The following is an 18,821-nucleotide window of genomic DNA, read 5'->3' on the forward strand; positions in this document are numbered from 1 at the left end:
CAGTCCAAACTGTCGATAGGGAAATGCTGTTATCCAATGATTCGAAACGGAAAGCTCCTAACGGAGAAGAAGTGAGAATCATACTGGATTATAGCATTCAACACAAAAAGATAGAGAGGATCATCAGCAAACATTGGCCGATCCTCTTGCAGGACAAAGTTTTGGGCAATAAGTTGCCAGAGAGACCTCGTTTTGTGTATAATGCCCATACACAGATTATCTGAAGACTTTTGTCTGCAGACTTACCAAAACCATATAATATGAGGTCAAACCTAAACACTTTCAATTTGTATGCAATCCGGCAGGCCCTTGCACTACATAGAAAAGGTAAATCTGAAGACAAAAGTCTTCAGATAATCTGCACGTGTGTACGGGGCATAAGAATGCCCCAACTCTTAGGAATATACTGGCCCCAGGTGTTGTAGACCCACCGGTGCAAAGTAAAAACAAGATGTTCTCTTTCTATGCCTGCGGTAAATGTGTAGTTTGCCGTACTGTTAAGAACAATATGAAGCGGCATAAAGAATTTATGGCTAACGCTACAGAGAGGAAATACACAATTAGTGACCTAATCATATGCTCTACTACTGGGGTTGTATATATGCTGGAGTGCAGACTTGTATAAAGTACTCGAAATTTCTACTTGAGTAAAAGTACAAGTGCTCGATCAAAAAGTGACTTGAGTAGAAGTGGAAGTGCTCGCAGAAAAAGTTACTTAAGTAGAAGTACTAAAGTATTAAACATTTTTTTTACTTAAGTATTGCAAGTAGTTTTTTCAAAAAATTTGCTACTTAAGTACTAAAAGTAAAAAGTACCAGTAGTTTTGAAAAAAAAATTCTACTCAAGTACTGAAAGTAGAAGTACAAGTACTGTGTTATGTAGTTATTAAAGAAAGAAGTCAAAAGTTTGAACATCATATTGTTTTTTATTATTTCAAATGATTTATTCAAATGATTAACCTGTGTTTGTTAGTAGTTTCTTGATGCACTTTAAGCGCTGTAGCACCATTTATTTGTTTGTTTCATATTTTCTTTTTATTGGAAAGATTTGGTATAGCAGCTTTTATTATACACAGCCTTTATTTTCGTATGCGCTGATTTACAAATGACATTATACACATTTTTTTGAGCTTTATGCAACCTGCCATCTACTGTTCTGGCAGTGGTAATTTTTATAATTGTAACGAGTAACTATGCAGCACAAAAAAAAAATACTTGAGTAGAAGTATTGAAATCATCGAAAAAATGTAGTGAAGTAAAAGTAGAAGTAGGAGAAAAAAATTCTACTCTAGGAAAGTATAGATACCGCATTTCGGTACTTAAGTACAGTACTTAAGTAGTTCTACTTCGTTACTATACATCTCTGCTGGAGTGTAACTGTGGGTTACAGTATATTGGTAGAACCTCCAGAGCATTGCAAGTACGCGTAGCAGAGCATGTTAGGTGTATCAAAAAAGGCAAATCACCCCATTACCTTTACCAACATTTCAAACAGTACCATGATAAAGATCCTAGAGATCTCAAGTTCTGGGGTATTGAAAAGGTTAAAAAGCACTGGAGGGGAGGCAATTTTATTCGTCAGCTGAGCAAGAGAGAATCTTTTTGGATCTTTGAGGCTAAGGTTGCCGTTCCCCGAGGGTTAAATGTTGACTTTGACCTAAACTGTTTCATCTCTGACTGCTGAGTTATGTATTGTATTTTATTATTGCATTTTATGACTGTATTTTATTTTATATTTGTAGTTTTAACTAATTCTATGATGAATTTTATAAGTGTATATATATATTGGTGTAGCATCCATTATGTGATTTTAGTGACAGCGGGTGTTTATCGTCTTTTACGCTCCTCCCTTATATATAATAGTTTTATCTATTGTTTTATATAGAATCGTTTTTATTTATATATATATATATATATATATATATACATAATTTTAGCAGGATTCTTACGCTTTAATTCCCACAGTGGCTGTTCAGTCCTTATATGAAGTTGTGGCATGTTTTTTTAGCCCCTTCTATTGAAGGATCTATATACAGCTTTTTAATGACAGTGAAGAAAGTGTTTTTCCCATTTAGCTTCCGCCATAGCCCGTTTTGTTCCAGGTTCCGGCGTCCTTGTAGCTATGGTAATATGTATGGGAATCAGCCAATCAGCAACTGCTGATGGCTATACATGAGGGTGATGGTCCGACCAATCCCTATGACCGCTGAGGAAGCCACCACCCACGGGAGGCGATACTCGTGCGGGGGGTAGGAGGAGCGTCTGACGTCACCCGCTGACACTCTGGATTCCGGCGAGGACCGAGCTGGTCTCGCTGTTCCCGCCGGAGCTACACACATCTTTACTATGCTGTTCAATTATCTTCTCATAGTAAGAGGCCACTTTGTCTTACCTTAAGATTAATAAAGTTTACCAGGTTTACACTATGGGCTGCCTTTTTTCTGTTTTGCAAATGTCCTATGGTGGAGAGAGTCCGGAGGCTTATTGATCCATGAGTCCCTGCATATAGTGGTGTCTGTGCCCTGTCTGAGGAGATTGCTGATTTGGTTGCCTGATTTAATCGGGCTGAGGTGAGAGGCTAGTTTGTAAGGTGGTGGGCTGTGTGTCTTTACACTGAAGAGCACCTGTCTTCATCCGCCCTTTGTACTGCATATACCTCCCATCAGGAATTTGTGCCACTGTATTTTGCACCTGAGGGCTTTTTTGCATGGACTTAAATTCAGCATATCTATCATGGACTTTTTCTTTTTCATATGTTCATTTATTTATTTGCTTCTAGCACTACACTATCTGTTTTACATTCAATTTAATCACGGGCCGCATAAGCATTATGGTTGCCCTAAAAGGGCCGGTTATATCTGTAAGATAGATGTCCAGAGCACCCCACGCCCCCTTACATGAGATGTCAAGAGCCCCCCCCCCCAATCAGAAGTCAAGAGTCACCCACCCTTCCTTACATCACAATGCACCCCCTTACCTTGTGCTGCTGCCAGGAAGAAGATGCGGGTGGATCTGGGAAGAAGAAAGTGCAGGGTCTGGAGGAGAACCAGAGGAGGGCTGGAGTCAGCTTCCAGAGTCTGCTGAATGCTGAGACCAGGGGAGGCAAAGGCAAGGTGGTGTTGCAGCTGCACAGAGAGGTGCAGGATCTGTAGGAGGAGTTCTGCCCTCCTCTCTACTGTGGACTGCTGAGAAGGGGGTACAAAGACAAGCCTTTCTGCAGCTTCACAGAGGAGTGCAGGATCTGGCAAAGGAGTTCTGTCCTCTCTGCTCCTGACTACTGAGGCAAGGTGGGGGCAGAGACAAGGGGTGCCGCAGCTGCAGGAGAGGTGCGAGGGCCACATAAAATGGCATGGGGGGCCGCATTCGGCCTACAGACTTTATGTTTGGCACCTGTGTACTAGAGCACACAAGCGTGGGGAAAAGTTCCCCATACTAGCTGTCACTTTTTGAAATCAGCATGGCCGCGCTAGGCTTTGCACACACAGCCGTGTCATTCATACACAGAATGTCGGCTTAAATATCCTATAGTCGCCACTGGACTGAATAGTGAATATAGAATCTGCAAGCTACTGTCTGCTGTCAGTCACGAGGAAGGCTGACGTACTGGGAAACTAGTCTCTCAGAATAGGACTCTGTTGCCTATGCAGTCGACCATGTCATAACAACCAATGACCTATCGTCTTCCCATTCAGCAGCTAGCTGGGAGATTCCTGTCATTGTCAAAATATGTCCATTGCCACATTTAGATGATCAAGTCAGCCAGCGTCACTGCCCCTTTGTTTACATTCAGCTGTCAGCTGGGGAGTATCCTGATTGGGAGCGGAATAAGCCTGGGAATGAATCCCTGGTTGCTAGGATGCCAGTGTGTGTCAGGGTCATAGCAAACCCATGTGCAGGAGGCTGCCATAATTATGACAGCAACCCAGCACATCCCCGAAAGTGACCACTGGTGTCTCTCTATACACAAGCTTAGTATTGGTCTTAAAGCCATAATTCACCTTCACCCAAGAAAATAGCCTATGCATATTAGGGACATCTGTAGATAAAAAAACAACAATCATAAAAAGTGTTGTGCATTCCAAACAATACAGTGCATCAAAACATCACATTCACATGACAAAAAGTCCAGAAATAGTGATGATGTAGGGAAAGGGTCCTCTTTTCCTAAGTGAAATCCCTCCACCTGGTGAATTCACCACCACCACATACAGTATCTCACAAAAGTGAGTACACCCTCACATTTTTGTAAATATTTTATTATATCTTTTCATGTGACAACACTGCAGAAATTACACTTTGCTAGAATGTAAAGTAGTGAGTGAGCTTGTATAACAGTGTAAATTTGCTGTCCCCTCAAAACAACTCAACATACAGCCCAGGGCCGGATTAAGAGCATCATGGGCTTGGTGCTGAGGATTTTGAAGGGCCTTAAGGGCCGTGCCTTGGCATGCACCCAGAGGATGTTGTCATAGATGGTTTTGTTCAAGGTGGAAAGGTGATTTTATTTTTCTTTTGAACTTTTGTCATGTTTCCCACATTTTTGATAATTTTTAATAAATAATGTTACTTATTTATATAAAGCTCAGTGATCCTTTATAGTGAATGTCTTTTTGCGTTTTTTTCTGCAAGTGTTTTTGTAGTATAGTTGTCCATTCATAGGATCACCCCTGATTAGGAAATGAGCGCCTACTAAAATGATACATCTTCCAATAATTTTTTGAGAATCTGTGTGACAGCGCTTGGTACTGTAAATCTATCTAATGTGCAAACACCAAAGATTCATGCTAAAAATAAAGTGCTATCTTAGTGCTAAATCAGTGACCATTTGACTAGTTCCACCTGAGCTCACATGGGGGGGGGGGGGGGACTGATATAGGACCCTCTTCCAGTGTAAGCTCCGGTGGATCTTTAACCGGTTGCCGACCGCCGCAAGTACATATACTGCGGCGGTCAGCCCCGGCCAGGCAAAGTGACCTACCGGTGCGTCACTTGCCTGTCACTAGTTTGTAAACCAATAGCGGGCGAGGCGCGCGCCCGCCCCGGCTCGTTCCCTCGGAAGTCCGTGCGTGTGACCGGCGGACCCGATGTCCGCCGGTCACTCGGCGATCGTCGGTGGAGAGGGAGAAAGGCAGGAGGCTAATGTAAACAAGCCGCCTGTCATTCTCCCCTGTGTAGAAATAGTGATCATACGGTTCTACTATGTAGGACCGTTGATCACTGTTCCTACACCAGTAGCCATGTCCAATCACAATTAGAAGCACGCCCCTAGGGACACACTTAACCCCTCCTTCCCCAATAAAGTTAACCCCTTCCCTGCCAGTGTCATTTTGCAGTAACAGTGCATATATATAGCACTGATTACTGCAGTAATGTCACTGGTCAAGGGTCCGATCTGTCCGCCGCAATGTCGCAGTACCGCAAAAAAATCGCAGATCGCCGCCATTACGCGTTAAAAAAAAACACCAAAAATAACAAAAATCTTTCCCTTTGTTAGTAAACGCGATAACTTTTGCGCAAACCAATCAAAATACGATTTTTGCGATTTTTTTTTTTTTTTTTACCAAACATATGTAGCATAACACAAATTGGCCTAAAATGTTAAAACATTTTGATTTTTACATTTTTATTGGGGGGAATTTAATATAAAAAAATGTGAAAAATATTGTTATTTTTGCAAAACTGACGCTCTTTTTTTGTTTATAGCACAAAAAGTAAAAATTGCACAGGAGATCAAATACCACCAAAAGAAAGCTCTGTTTGTGGGAAAAAAAGGACGTCAAATTCGTTTAGGTACAGCGTCGCATGACCGTGCAATTGTCCGTTAAATTCACGCAGTGCCGAATCGCAAAAAAACCCCTGGTCAGGAAGGGGGTAAAATCTTCCGGGGCTTAAGTGGTTAAGCTGAATACTACTACCCTACCAGCCCTGAACAAATCAGTTCAGTTCAAGCCCTTTCTGAAGGGCTTTGTATGGTGGGGGGGGGGGGGGGGGCTGGGAGAGATGAAGCTGCCCAGATTCTGACCAGCAATTCCTAATTTATTGTCCTCTCAGATTTTCCAGCACAGATATAGTTACATAGTTACATAGTTAGGTTGAAAAAGGACATCAACAAAAAGAAAAAAAAAACAGTATTGAAAGCCCAACCATACAATCCCATATACACAATCCTATACCCGCAGTTGATCAAGAGGAAGGTGAAAAAACCCAGCTAAACAAGATCCAATTTGCTACAGCAGGGGGAAAAATTCCTTCCTGATCCCCAGGGAGGCAATCGGATATTCCCTGGATCAACTTTACCTAAAAAAAAAAATTTACCCACTTACTGTATATTAAGTACACCCAGGAAAGAATCCAGACATTTTTTAAAGCAATCTAGTGAGCTAGCCAGAACCACCTCTGGAGGGAGTCTATTCCACATTTTCACAGCTCTTACGGGGAAGAAACCTTTCCGTATTTGGAGACAAAATCTGTTTTCCTCTAGACGTAAAGATTGCCCCCTTGTCCTCTGTATTGACCTTAAAGTGAGCAACTCAACACCAAGTTCACTATATGGACCCCTTATGTATTTATATATGTTGATCATACCCCCCCCCCCCCTTAATCTCCTCTTCTCAAGAGAGAATAAACTCAGTTCCTCTAATCTTTTCTCATAGCTGAGCTCCTCCATGCTTCTTATCAGTTTGGTTGCCCTTTTCTGCACTTTCTCCAGTTCCCCGATATCCTTTTTAAGAACTGGTGCCCAAAACTGAACTGCATATTTTAGATGAGGTCTTACTAATGATTTGTACAGGGGAAAAAATATATCTCACTCTCTGGAGTCCATGCCTCTTTTAATACAAGAAAGGACTTTGCTTGCTTTGGAAACCGCAGCTTGGCATTGCATGCTCTTAAGCTTATGATCTACCAGAACACCCAGATCCTTCTCCGCTATGGATTCCCCCGGTTCTACTCCACCTAGTATGTATGATGCATGCATATTCTTAGCCCCAAAGTGCATAACTTTACATTTATCAACATTAAACCTCATTTGCCACATAGTTGCCCAATGAAACATTGCATTGAGATCAGCTTGTAAGTTGGAGACATCCTGTAAGGAAATTATTCCACTGCAAAGCTTGGTGCCATCTGCAAAGACTGAAATTCTACTTTTAATCCCAGACCCTATATCATTTATAAAGATATTAAAAAGTAAGGGTCCCAACACTGAACCTTGGGGTACACCACTGATAACCTTACACCATTCAGAGTAAGAATCATTAACCACTACTCTCTGAATTCTAACTTTTAGTCAATTTTCTATCCAATTACAAACCGATCTTTCCAAGCCAGTAGACTTTACCTTACACATTAGCCGTGTGTGGGGAATTGTGTCAAACGCTTTTGCAAAATCCAAGTATACTACGTCCACAGCCACCCCTCCGTCCAAGGTTTTACTTACCTCCTAATAAAAGGAAATCAGGTTTGTTTGACAACTTCTGTCTTCATGAATCCATGCTGTCTGTTGCATAAAATAATTTTTTCCAGCAAAAACTCATCTATGTGGTTTTTTATTGAACTCTCCAATATCTTCCAGATTATAGAAGTTAAACTAACAGGTCTATAGTTACTTGGCAAAGACTTTCATCCCTTTTTAAATATAGGCACCACATTGGCCCTACGCCAATCCAGTGGTATTATTCCAGTCCACAACGAGTCCCTAAAGATTAGAAACAAAGGCTCTGAAATTACAGCGCTTAATTCTTTTAGGATGCGTGGGTGGATGCCATCTGGTCCATGTGCTTTATCTACCCTTATTCTGTCTAAATATTTCTGGACCATATCACTTTTGAGCCATTGTGGATCATTTGGGGCTGTGTCAATACCATCCTCATTATGTTCATGAGCTCCCCCATGCTCCTTTGTATATACAGAGCTGAAGAAAGTATTTAATACATTTGCCTTCTCTTTGTCCCCAGTCACCCACTCCTGGTTATTTTGTAAAGGGCCTACATGCTCAGACCTAACCTTTTTACTGTTAATATATTTGAAGAATTTTTTGGGGTTTGTCCGACTATCTTTTGCAATCTGTCGTTCAATTTGAATTTTTGGGTCCATGATTTCCTTTTTACATATTCTGTTATATTCTTTGTAACAATTAAACAACGACAGTGATCCTTTATTTGTATATTTTTTAAAAGCTCTTTTCTTTTTATCTATAGCTTTTTTAACTTTGGCCGTGAGCCACATAGGTTTTATTTTTAGCCTTTTAAACTTATTACCCATGGGAATATACTTTACAGTGAGTTTTCATAAAGTCTTTTTGAAAAATTCCCATTTCTGTTCTGTGCTCATTGAAGCCAATATTCCCTCCCAGTCTAAATTCTGGAGAGCAGCCCTCATCCTTGGAAAATGTGCTCTCTTAAAGTTAAGGGCTGTTTCACACGGGCGGTCCGATCAGATCCGCCTGTCAGTTTTTTAGGTGGATCTGATCGGATGCCCCATTCAGCCCTATGGAGCAGCGGATGTCAGCGGAGACATGTCCGCTGACACCCGCTGCCATCCGCATCCAATCCTGTCCGTGAAATCCGGACGGATGGAAACCCTATTTTCCATCCGTCCTGGGGATCGGATGGGATGGGATCAGATGAGAGTGGACAGGCGGTCCGCTCTCATCCGATTCCCCATAGAGAGCAGCGGGGGCTGTGACACCTCCCTCTCCGCACTGCAAGCGGAGACGGAGCTGTCATCCGCCGGCTCAGCGGGGATCGCGGACCGTGTGAAAGAGCCCTAAGTGTTTTTGTATGCGTTTTTTGCTTACAGCTAACATTAAAAGAAATCATATTATGGTCACTGCTACCCAGATGTTCTTTTATATGAACATTATTAATAAGCTCTGCATTGTTTGAGATTACCAGGTCCAACAGAGCATTATTTCTAGTGGGGGCCTCAATAAACTGCGCCATAAAATTGTCTTGTAATAGCTTTATAAATGTTTACCCTTTAACTTTTCCAACTGTTCTCTATCATATCTCTATCATGCACTTGTGTCTTATCCTTTTCATATGGAACATGTGCGTCTGCTATAACATCATCGTGTTCTAGTTTATCTATTTTTTTTTTTTTTTTGCAGCGCACATCCCCCCTCCACCAAATGATTTGGACCAGTGCACAAAGCAAGGTCCATGGATGAGCGAGTTTGGGGTGGATAGAATTGATTGGCCTTCACCCAATAGAACACCTTTGGGATGAATTAGAGCAGAACCTGCATGCCAGGCCTTCTCGTCCAACATCAGTGCCTGACCTCACAAATGTGCTTCTGGAAGAATGGTTAAACATTCCCATAGACACACTCCTAAACCTTGTGGACAGCCTTTCAAGAAGACTTGAAGCTGTTATAGCTGCAAAGGATGGGCCAAATCAATATTGAACCCTACAGACTAAGGCTGGAATGCCATTAAAGAATTTTGAAAAATTATTGCCAGAGACTTAAGACAGTGAAAAGCACCACATCCCTGAAACAAATGGTAACTACAATAAGGGGGGCAAAGTGGGACTTTAAAGGTGCAAATGATGGAGAAAAATCTGAATTCTCAAAAAATCACATTTTATTAAACATATAGGATTAGGACAAGACACAACATCGATTAAAATGTTAAAAGCAAAAAAAATGCACTCGATAATATCAACTCTACATGTTTCGCCATCTTCTTAGTAGAGTTGATATTATCGAGTGCATTTTTTTGCTTTTAACATTTTAATCGATGTTGTGTCTTGTCCTAATCCTAGTGATTTTTTGAGAATTCAGATTTTTCTCCATCATTTGCACCTTTAAAGTCCCACTTTGCCCCCCCTTATTGTAGTTACCATTGGAATGCCATTAAAGATCATGTGCGTGTAAAGGTAGGCGCCCAAATACTTTTAGTAGTATTGTGTATGTTTACTGTAGACCTAATACTGTTTTTGCTTTATAGAATACCTATATACATAATATATGAGCATCCCTGAAAAAGATTGCAAACCTGAAATATCAAAACGTGTTGGATGTCTCATCTTCCAAATAATGTTAATTATGAGGGTCTTCTGTTGGTCCTTTTGTTATTGCTGTATATTTGCATATAAGCCCTGTCTTTTTACTCCATTTTAGACCACTATTTTAGACCTTTTTATCTTGTTACCTAATAAAATGTGTATATATATATTTTTTATATATCTTTCCTTGGAGGTTATTTGTCCATTGTGCCCATGATAGTCCCTATGATTAGAGGGTATTCTCTGTTCTTACTTGAAAGTGAATGGTTATATTTATAGCGCTAAATGCTGAGTGATAAAAGAATATGGTTGATTTCATAGCAGCTAGTCACTGATTTTGCATTGTATTTTTAGCATGGATTTTTGATATTTGCACGCTAGATTTAGAGCACCAAGTGCTGTGTCACACAGATCCATTATAGTGTATCAAAGGTAGTGTGGACTTCTCATATACATTTTTTTTGTAATCCATGTGTAAGTCTTTACATTCTTTTTTGAAAAAATGCTCCTTAATGCCAATGTCTGCTTATATTAACAAGAAAAAGTTCAGTTTGCAGCCATGACTGCAGTGATTTATTTTTATATTACTGACTGCTTTGCTGGAGTGCAATGAGAGACACCAGGGGATTTTGCAATGGAGCGCACCATGTAGTAGACATTTTTGTAGAAATAAAAGTCATGTTGTCTCATCCACCCCATTGTATCATAAATCCATTGTTACCTGAACAGTCACCAGCTGCTGGAAAACTACTGCAGAGTAGCAGCCGTTTACTGGCGAGGACCAAATCCCATTTTCGCATGTGTAATCTATTGTGCCCAGCAATGCTGAGTTAATCGTCAGACATCTCACATTATATGTAGAACCACTGGGAGATGTAGGAAGTCCTTTGTCAGGGTCTTTATTGCAGTTTCTTACTGATGCTGGGGATGACAGAAATAGAAATGTGGATGGATCAGATAATACTTTGTACCATACTATAGAGCCAATGCTCTCACCCATTCATTGAATCAAGTAGGTCTAATCTGCTGCTAATTGTGTGGAAAGCACTCAAGACAAAGCCAAAAGTCCAAAACTAGCAACTTTTTTTCTCTGTACACAGCCTGATAATGTGGATGTACCTTGTGATATATTTGGTTTTAAAGATCTGCTCTCTTAATCTGGGCAAAGCAGTAATACAGATTATGCCATAAAGGCCTGGGTGCAACTGTACACCTATACCCACCAATATGCCTAATCCAAGGTCATAGATACATGAGGTGGTGCCCCATAGTAAAGACATTAGGGGTTCCTCTCTAACCCCAGATTAAATGTCATACCTCTAGGGATGCAGAATACTAATCATTTTCATAGTAATTGCATACAAATTTTAAAATGTTATACAGCACAAGTCAAACATAAGGCCCATAAGCTGAATTCGGCCTGCCAGATGATTTCATGTGGCCCTCGCACCCAGGGCTTTTTGTCACTTGTAAACACATAAGCCTTCTGTATTTACAAGGACAGATTTCCTCTCGACAGCTCGCAGCTCTCACAGATCCCTGTCTGCCCTGCATGAACTGATGGTGGGACAGATGTCGACCAATGATCTCTCTGCAAGTGAGAGAGAGAGACAGAGCCATCTACACTGCCGGGAGGTACTAGAGCCAGGTCGGGTAGGTGAGATGCAAGGAAGATTTGGGGAAGGGTTTGAGGGGCAGAGATGAGGACTGTGGAGCGAGATGTGTGCAGAGGTGGGGGATGGGGGAGAGTGGTGCAGAGGTTGGAGCCGAGGAGGAGGGGTGGAAGTTAGGTGTGGACAGCTTGTACGTAGCATACTCCTGAACTCTACATACATAGTCTTAGAGATACAACTTTTGAGGGCAACCATAATGCTGATGCGGACCACAATGAAATTGAGTTTGATACCCCTGCAATACAGTATTATAGAATTTAAATAGAACTCAAGGCTCCTGTGTTGTAATCGAAAAAAGTCTCAAATCCAGTTACTATGTAATGCTAGAGCCACAGAAAAACAAATTTTACTTCCACTGACTCATCCAAGTCCTCCTATATTGTTGACGCTAATAGCCACAACCCCTTCCAACAACTTTCAATTACTAGTAGCAAAAAAAAAAAAAGAATAGATGTAGGGCCGCATGGCAGGGGGGACAGGGAAAACAGGGAAGTATAGGGTAAATGTTTGGAAAGTGGTAAGGGTGGTCACTTCCATTTATTGGCCAGTTTAGTAGATAGGATGGGCTGCTGGGGGATCTGAAGAGTGCGGCAAAAATCTCAGAGCAACAGATGAGCAGGTATCCTTCCCCTTTTCCTGCTGGGCTGGCTGGTATGTCTGCCATTATGGGCGACTTGGATCTTTTCCTGGGTCAGCTGTGATCTGCTGCTGCCTCCCGGGGCACAGATTGGTCATCACAGCAGGTCTTCTCTATGCTGGGGGGTGGGGGGGGGCGCCTGCAGGGGGGGAACTGCACCGGCAGTGCACTCTGAGGTCTTGGCCCCTGGATCGTTTTAGTCCCCCAGTGTCCCCCAGAGCTCAGCGCCAGGCCGCGAGCACCTCCAGGCCCACTGACACAGCGATCTCCCACTGTGCTTTGCGTGTGTCCTGGGAGGAATCCCCAGTGCAGGCGGAGCTCTTCCAGGCGGGGCCTCTGTACTGCTGTGCCCCTGGTCCTACCTGTACTGCTTGGGAGTCCATAATGTGCCGCTGCTGGGAAAGGCAGGCCAATGGGGGGGGGGGGGGTGTCATCTACGGCCACTGGCCAGTCGAGAGGAGCGGCCGGCGGTTCTCCTCTGCACAAGCCCAGTAGGGTGGTGTCCCTAGCTGCCGGTTTCCCCAGCAGTGAGAGGCCTAGGCCAGTGACAGTGCAGGTCAGCAGGAAGAGGCCTAGGACTTCTGGTGGTGGGTTACAGCTGTAGCGGTCAGAGGAGTAGGGGACCGCAATGCAGAATTCAAGTACGGTACAGCAGACAGAGAGGCTGAAGCAGATACCGGCTTTATTAACCAACAGAGTATAATGGCTGGAGAATGATGTTAACAGTAATAACAGATTACATAGGTTTACAGCAAAGTTAACTGCAAAGTGATACTTAAAATGGCGCTCCCGCCAACGCACACACAGAAATACAGGCTACTCTGCTATATGATCCTATCTGATTCCCGTTAGCCGGGACACGTTGCTGCAATGCTCTGTCTACAGAAACCTGCTCTATGCCCTGCCACAGGTTAGCACCGGTGCACACTCACAGTTCTGTAGGTACAGCTGCTTTATCTCAGTCTCTGTGATGGTGGATGCAGTCAGGTCTCTGGATCTGTCCCTTGCTGTCTGTAGCTGCAGTCTCTTAAGCACTGGTCTGGGTTTCTGTGCAGGTTGTTTATCTTGTTCTGTCACGTGGAGGTCACTGCAGTCTGGCCCCTTGCTCTGTAACTTGCTTGAGGTGCTCTGGGATGTTCTCTCCTCTCTTTCTCTGGTTCTCAGCTGCAGTCTGTAGTACCACAGTTGAGCTCTGTCTCCTCTGGCAAGATCCTGTTGCTCTGTCCCTGGATTATACAGTCTATATGCCCTCTCAAGGCCACAGCATGCAGTACCTTTCCTCAGCTCAGCAAAGCCATAGAGAGACGAACACCACACCGTCCCAGGAACTTCCTGCTCCCTCCTCCTTTCCAGAAAGATCCCTTCACTTAAAAAACAACAACAGTGACATCTTGTGGCTGAAAGATGCATGACAGTCGGTGGGAATTTCTCAATAGAAGTACAGTGTAATGGAGTCTAGTCATTCAAGGGGCTGACCCCCTACATGCCTCCCCACTTAACGATGGTTATCCTCGGCCATCCTATATAGTCCATGGGGAAGAAAGTGATTATTACAATCTCTAACAGCAGCACAACATTGTCCACAACACATACAGGTGGACCAAACAAACTGATCAGCATTGTACCTGTTTGGTGGAACCCCTGCAGTAGACCTATTGGATCTCCGGAGGTCTTGACTATCTGTAAGGGACTGACTTTCCTCATTGGGAGCTGCCAACCTGGGTTCCTCCTCATTGCGAGCCGGTGGTGGTTCTGTAGCATAAGCTTCATCCCCTGTGGCCTGGGGACCTTCCGTAGTGTCAGGAACAATCCACCAGTCTTCATCATTGTTTTCATTGGAGATAATGAGTTCTGAGGACGGGACAGGAAGTGTTGTCTCTTCAGCAGGTTTGGGATCTTCAGACCGACATGGCCGTAACATATTCCTATGTAGGATCCTTGAGGCAAACTCCTCATTTTCCACCCGTACTTCGTAGACCGGGCCATTGGGGTACACTCTCCTGATCACTTTGTAAGGTTGTACCTCCCAATGCTCACTCAACTTGCCTCTGGGACGTTTCTCCAGCACCAGTACCCGGTCTCCAGGTTGCAGCGGAACCTCCTGGAGGGGAGGACGGTCAGTATGAGTTCTCTCTTGCAAACGCTGGCCTGCTAACCGGCGGATGGTCTGGAGCCGCTGACGGTGTTCTTTCACCCATGAGGTGGTCGATCGTTCTATTAAGTCCTGTGGTTGTTCTAAATTCAGTTCAACAATTTCCCGGCCAGCTCTGCCGAACAATAGCATGTACGGAGTATACCCGGTTGTGTTGTGAACCTGATTATTGTAAGCCCAGACTAATTCATGGAGGTAGTCTGGCCAGTGCATCCTTTTGTCTTCCTCTAATGTCCTCAACATCTGAAGCAGGGTCCGGTTGAAGCGCTCGCAGGCCCCATTCCCTTGGGGATGATATGGAGTTGTCCTGGATTTTTCAATGCCATACAGTCGATGTAGCTCCTCCATCACTTTCCCATGAAAGCACGCTCCTTGATCTGAATGGATCTGCTTCGGACACCCGTAGACTCGGATGAAATCTTGACAGATGGCCCGAGCTGCAGACTCAGCCGTCTGGTCTCGAGATGGGGTGACCACTGCAAATTTAGAGAAGTGGTCAATCATGACCAGAAAGTATTGTGGACCTCTGGCGGATTGTCCCACGAGAAGATAATCTATTATCAATACTTCCAGCGGTTCTTTGGTCTGTATGGACTGCATGGGTGCCCTCTGTTCGGTGCTTTTGGCGAGTTCACACATTGGACACTGTCGTGGACAATATACATAGCGTTGCAGCCACTGGAAGGTCTTAACTGGCCCGAAGTGAGCTCCAAATTCATGAGCCTCCTTGGCTACCTCTCGTGCCATGCTTCTGGGTATTACTACCTGCCACCTTGCCTCTATATCAGCAGGCTGCTGCCACTTGCGGTACAAAACAGCTCCATGAACTTCCAGTCTATCCCATTGGTGTAGAATGGACTTCATCTCGGCATCAAGCTCAGTCCTTTCTTCTCTGTCAGGTTTTCTTCACTGGGACACCCAACCTTTCATCTGCCGCAGTCCGACATCTTCATCCTGTATTCGGCCCCATTCTTCATTGGTTCTTCCTAATGCCTTGGGTAGCACTCGGGCCTCCCCACTTGTCTGTGCTGCAACTGCTGGAGGTGTGAACCTGCGGAAGTCTGGAGTTTCATCCTCTTCTTTTTGTTCATCCAGATCCCCTACTGGAGTCTCAAAAGTAACCCTCGACAGATCATCGGCATTAGTGTTCTCTGTAGCAGAGCGGTAGCGGATCGAGAAGTCATACTTGGCAAGGCGAGTTGCCCAACGCTGCTCCAGGGCTCCCAGCTTGGCAGTATCCAGATGGGCTAGGGGGTTGTTATCGGTCTGTACAAAGATCTTAGCCCCTGTCAGGTAGCCCGCAAATTTTTCTGTCATGGCCCACACCAGGGCAAGGAGCTCCAGCCGGAAGGAACTATAGTTATGAGGGTTTCGCTCTGTATCCCGCAACGACCGACTGGCATAAGCGATAACTCTTTCACGTCCTTCTTGTACCTGTGACAGTACCGCCCCAAGTCCATAGAGGCTGCCATCAGTCGATAAGAGGAATGGTTTGTCAAAGTCAGCATAAGCCAAGATGGGGGCCGATGTCAGGGTTTCTTTTAGGGCCTGGAAGGCCTCTTCCTGCTTCTGTCCCCAGGGGACACTTTGACCCTTGGGCCTCCCAGCTGTTCCTCTCTGCAGCTCATTCAGAGGGCCCGCTACCTTTGCGTAGTCTTTGATGAATCGCCGGTAATATCCGGTCAGACCGAGGAAAGCCTTCAACTCCTGCAGTGTTCTGGGCGCTGGCCATTGTTGTATTGCAGCCATTTTGTCTTGAGATGGCAGCATCCCATCTTGGGACACCGTATGGCCTAGGTACTCTATCTTCCTCTTGAAGAGATGACACTTCTTTGGCTTTATCTTCAGGCCATGGGATCGCAACCGATTGAGTACCTGTCCTAGTCGGTCTAGGTGTTCTTGAAAAGTAGCGGAGTATACAATATCATCCAAGTATATCAAGGTTGCTTCAAAATTCAGGTCTCCCAGACACTTCTCCATCAGCCGCTGGAAGGTGCTCGGGGCATTGGATAGCCCGAATGGCATTCTGTTAAATTCGAATAGTCCCATGGGGAGTATGAATGCAGTCTTGGCCCGGTCCTTCTCGGCCACCGGTACTTGCCAGTACCCGCTTGCTAGATCCAGGGTGGAGAAGTATTTAGCCCGCCCTAGGGCTGTCAGGGACTCCTCGATGCGTGGCAGAGGGTATGAGTCTCGTGTGGTGCATGCATTCAACCGCCGATAATCCACACAAAAATCGAATAGTGCCATCCTTCTTGACAAGTACCACTGGGGCTGCCCAAGGACTTTGACTACCTCGTACCACTCCTGAATCTATCATCTGTTTCAACAATGTCTTCACTTCCTGGTACAACTTGGGTGGAATCTGTCGATATCTCTCCCGGATTGGGGCAGCGTCCCCGGTCGGTATCTCATGTGTGATAGCATCTGTGCAGCCAAAGTCATCGGCATGGCAGGCAAACGCAGCCTGATTCTCCCACAGCATGGCTTCAACCGCCCGCAAACGGTCTGGACCGAGATTCTTCACATCTATCTCCATTTGGTCCACAATGGTTCTCCCATTCCATTCTGGGGTCCGAGCCTCTTCGGGTCTGGCAGTAACTGCCAGTGTCCATGCAGCATTGCCTATTGGAGCTAGAGTCACTTCTTCCTGACTTAGCACTTTTCCCCGATGTAAGTACACACGGGCCAGTTCTACTCCAGGCGCCAAAGTGACTTCCAGATGCCCCACATTCACAGCTCTTATGGGTACTCGTCCATTCTGGACCACTGCCAGTGTCCGGGCCACTAGGGCATCCTGACCTAGTTCTCCTAGACCCCCTGGTTCGATGATCACCTCCATACCTTCAAGGTTGCGGAAGGTTCCCACAGGCAGTGTCAGTATAGTCTCCCGACCAGGTGGAAGACTGAGGGTAGCCTTTCCCGACACTCGGATAGTTCCCACGGACTGGTGTACTGGGACACTCTTCTGTGTCCCACAGAACCGGATCAACTGTTGGAAAGCTTTTTGCGTGGGTTTGTGTGGGGTGGCTTGCTTCCAATAGCCAGGTCCCCGTTTAGTGAACATGATCTGATCCAACTCTCGTAGAATATTCATGCCCATTATCACCGGTACATCCTCCTTGAACGTCTCGGGGACCAGCAGAATGCCTTTTCTTCCCACTTCCTGTCCACACAGCCGTACGTTCATCCACACGACTCCCATGACCAGAATTTGCTGATGGTTTGCAGCTGTAACTCGGACCAATGTCTCTCGTTCTGGCTTAGCCAGTGCTTGGAAGTAACGATTGAAGTATGACTCAGGCATGGTCATCACCTGTGATCCGGTATCTACTAAGCAGTTGACTGGGATTCCTTCAAATTCAGCTTGTATGACGGGGGAACCCTGCGACCAGGTGTTCAGAGCTGTGCTGGGTGTCTTGACTCTCCACCTCCCCCGCAGTACGCCCCACTACTGCGGGGGCCGGTAGTTTAACGCCGGCTCTGAGCGTCTAGATAGATCACTCTGACACTCTCTGGCGAAGTGTCCTTCTTCTCCGCACCGCCAGCACTGTGTCCCTGGACGATAGTCTCTCCGCCTGCGTGCGGGAGGCGCCCTGGCTGGCCTTGTTGGAAGATATTGAGGAACTTGGTGTGACGGTGAACTCGGGTAAGGATGCTGTGGTGTAGGAACCAGTGGGGCAATCTGATAGGGCGGTTGTTGGGCCGGATAGGCAGCCCCAGGGGAATAGCTCGACTCCATTCGCCTTTCCATTTGTGTCAATTTTTCATGCATAGCACTCAGGGAGCTTTGCAGGTCTTGTACCACTTTAACTAGGACCTCTTCCTTCCCCACAACCCCAAAGGGTGTGGCGGTCTGGGTCCGTATCACTCCGGAGGCATAACTTTCTTCTTTACTGCGTGCCACAGCCTCCGCCAATATTTGCCGAAAGTTCAGAGTAGGGTCCACCCTGACTCGCTCCCGCAGAACCTGTCTCAGGGGAGAGCTGAAGAGTCCCAGAATAAACTGTTCCCGCAATATTCGGTCGGCAGATCCCATGCCAGATACTCCGTCTGCCTCCTTTTTCTGTACCTCAGCCAATACTTCTTGAAGAGCCATCGCATATTGTGAGACCCCTTCATTTTCTTGCTGAACCCGGTAGAAGAATTTCGCCCGGAGGTGGCCCGCACTAGCTGTTTCACCGTATATTTCTTCCAGAAATCGCACAATCTCTTGCAAGGTGCTGCGTGTGGCTTCTGATTGTAGAAACACATTCTTTCGGGCCTCACCCTCCAGGGCAGCCAAAGCAATTTCTACCTGTAACTCTGGGCTGACATTGTAAATTCTTGCAGCGCTCTGTAATCTTGTCACC

At 45.1% G+C, this 18,821-nt stretch overlaps 1 protein-coding gene across 1 annotated transcript in view; it reads right to left on the reverse strand.

Annotated features, from left to right (window-relative positions):
• LOC309550105 (adhesion G protein-coupled receptor F5-like) overlaps positions 1-18,821 on the reverse strand; it is a gene marked incomplete at its 5' end in the record, with an annotated part of 389,437 nt that overhangs the window by 125,096 nt on the left and 245,520 nt on the right. Inside the window, one exon of the mRNA XM_082250562.1 lies at positions 10,729-10,928. Within this exon, the coding sequence (XP_082106688.1) occupies positions 10,729-10,928 (200 nt within the window). The remainder of the gene's footprint in view (positions 1-10,728; positions 10,929-18,821) is intronic.

This window comes from Pelophylax lessonae, assembly GCF_965119305.1.
Source record: "Pelophylax lessonae genome assembly, chromosome: 3".
In the NCBI taxonomy this organism is placed as follows: Eukaryota; Metazoa; Chordata; class Amphibia; order Anura; family Ranidae; genus Pelophylax; species Pelophylax lessonae.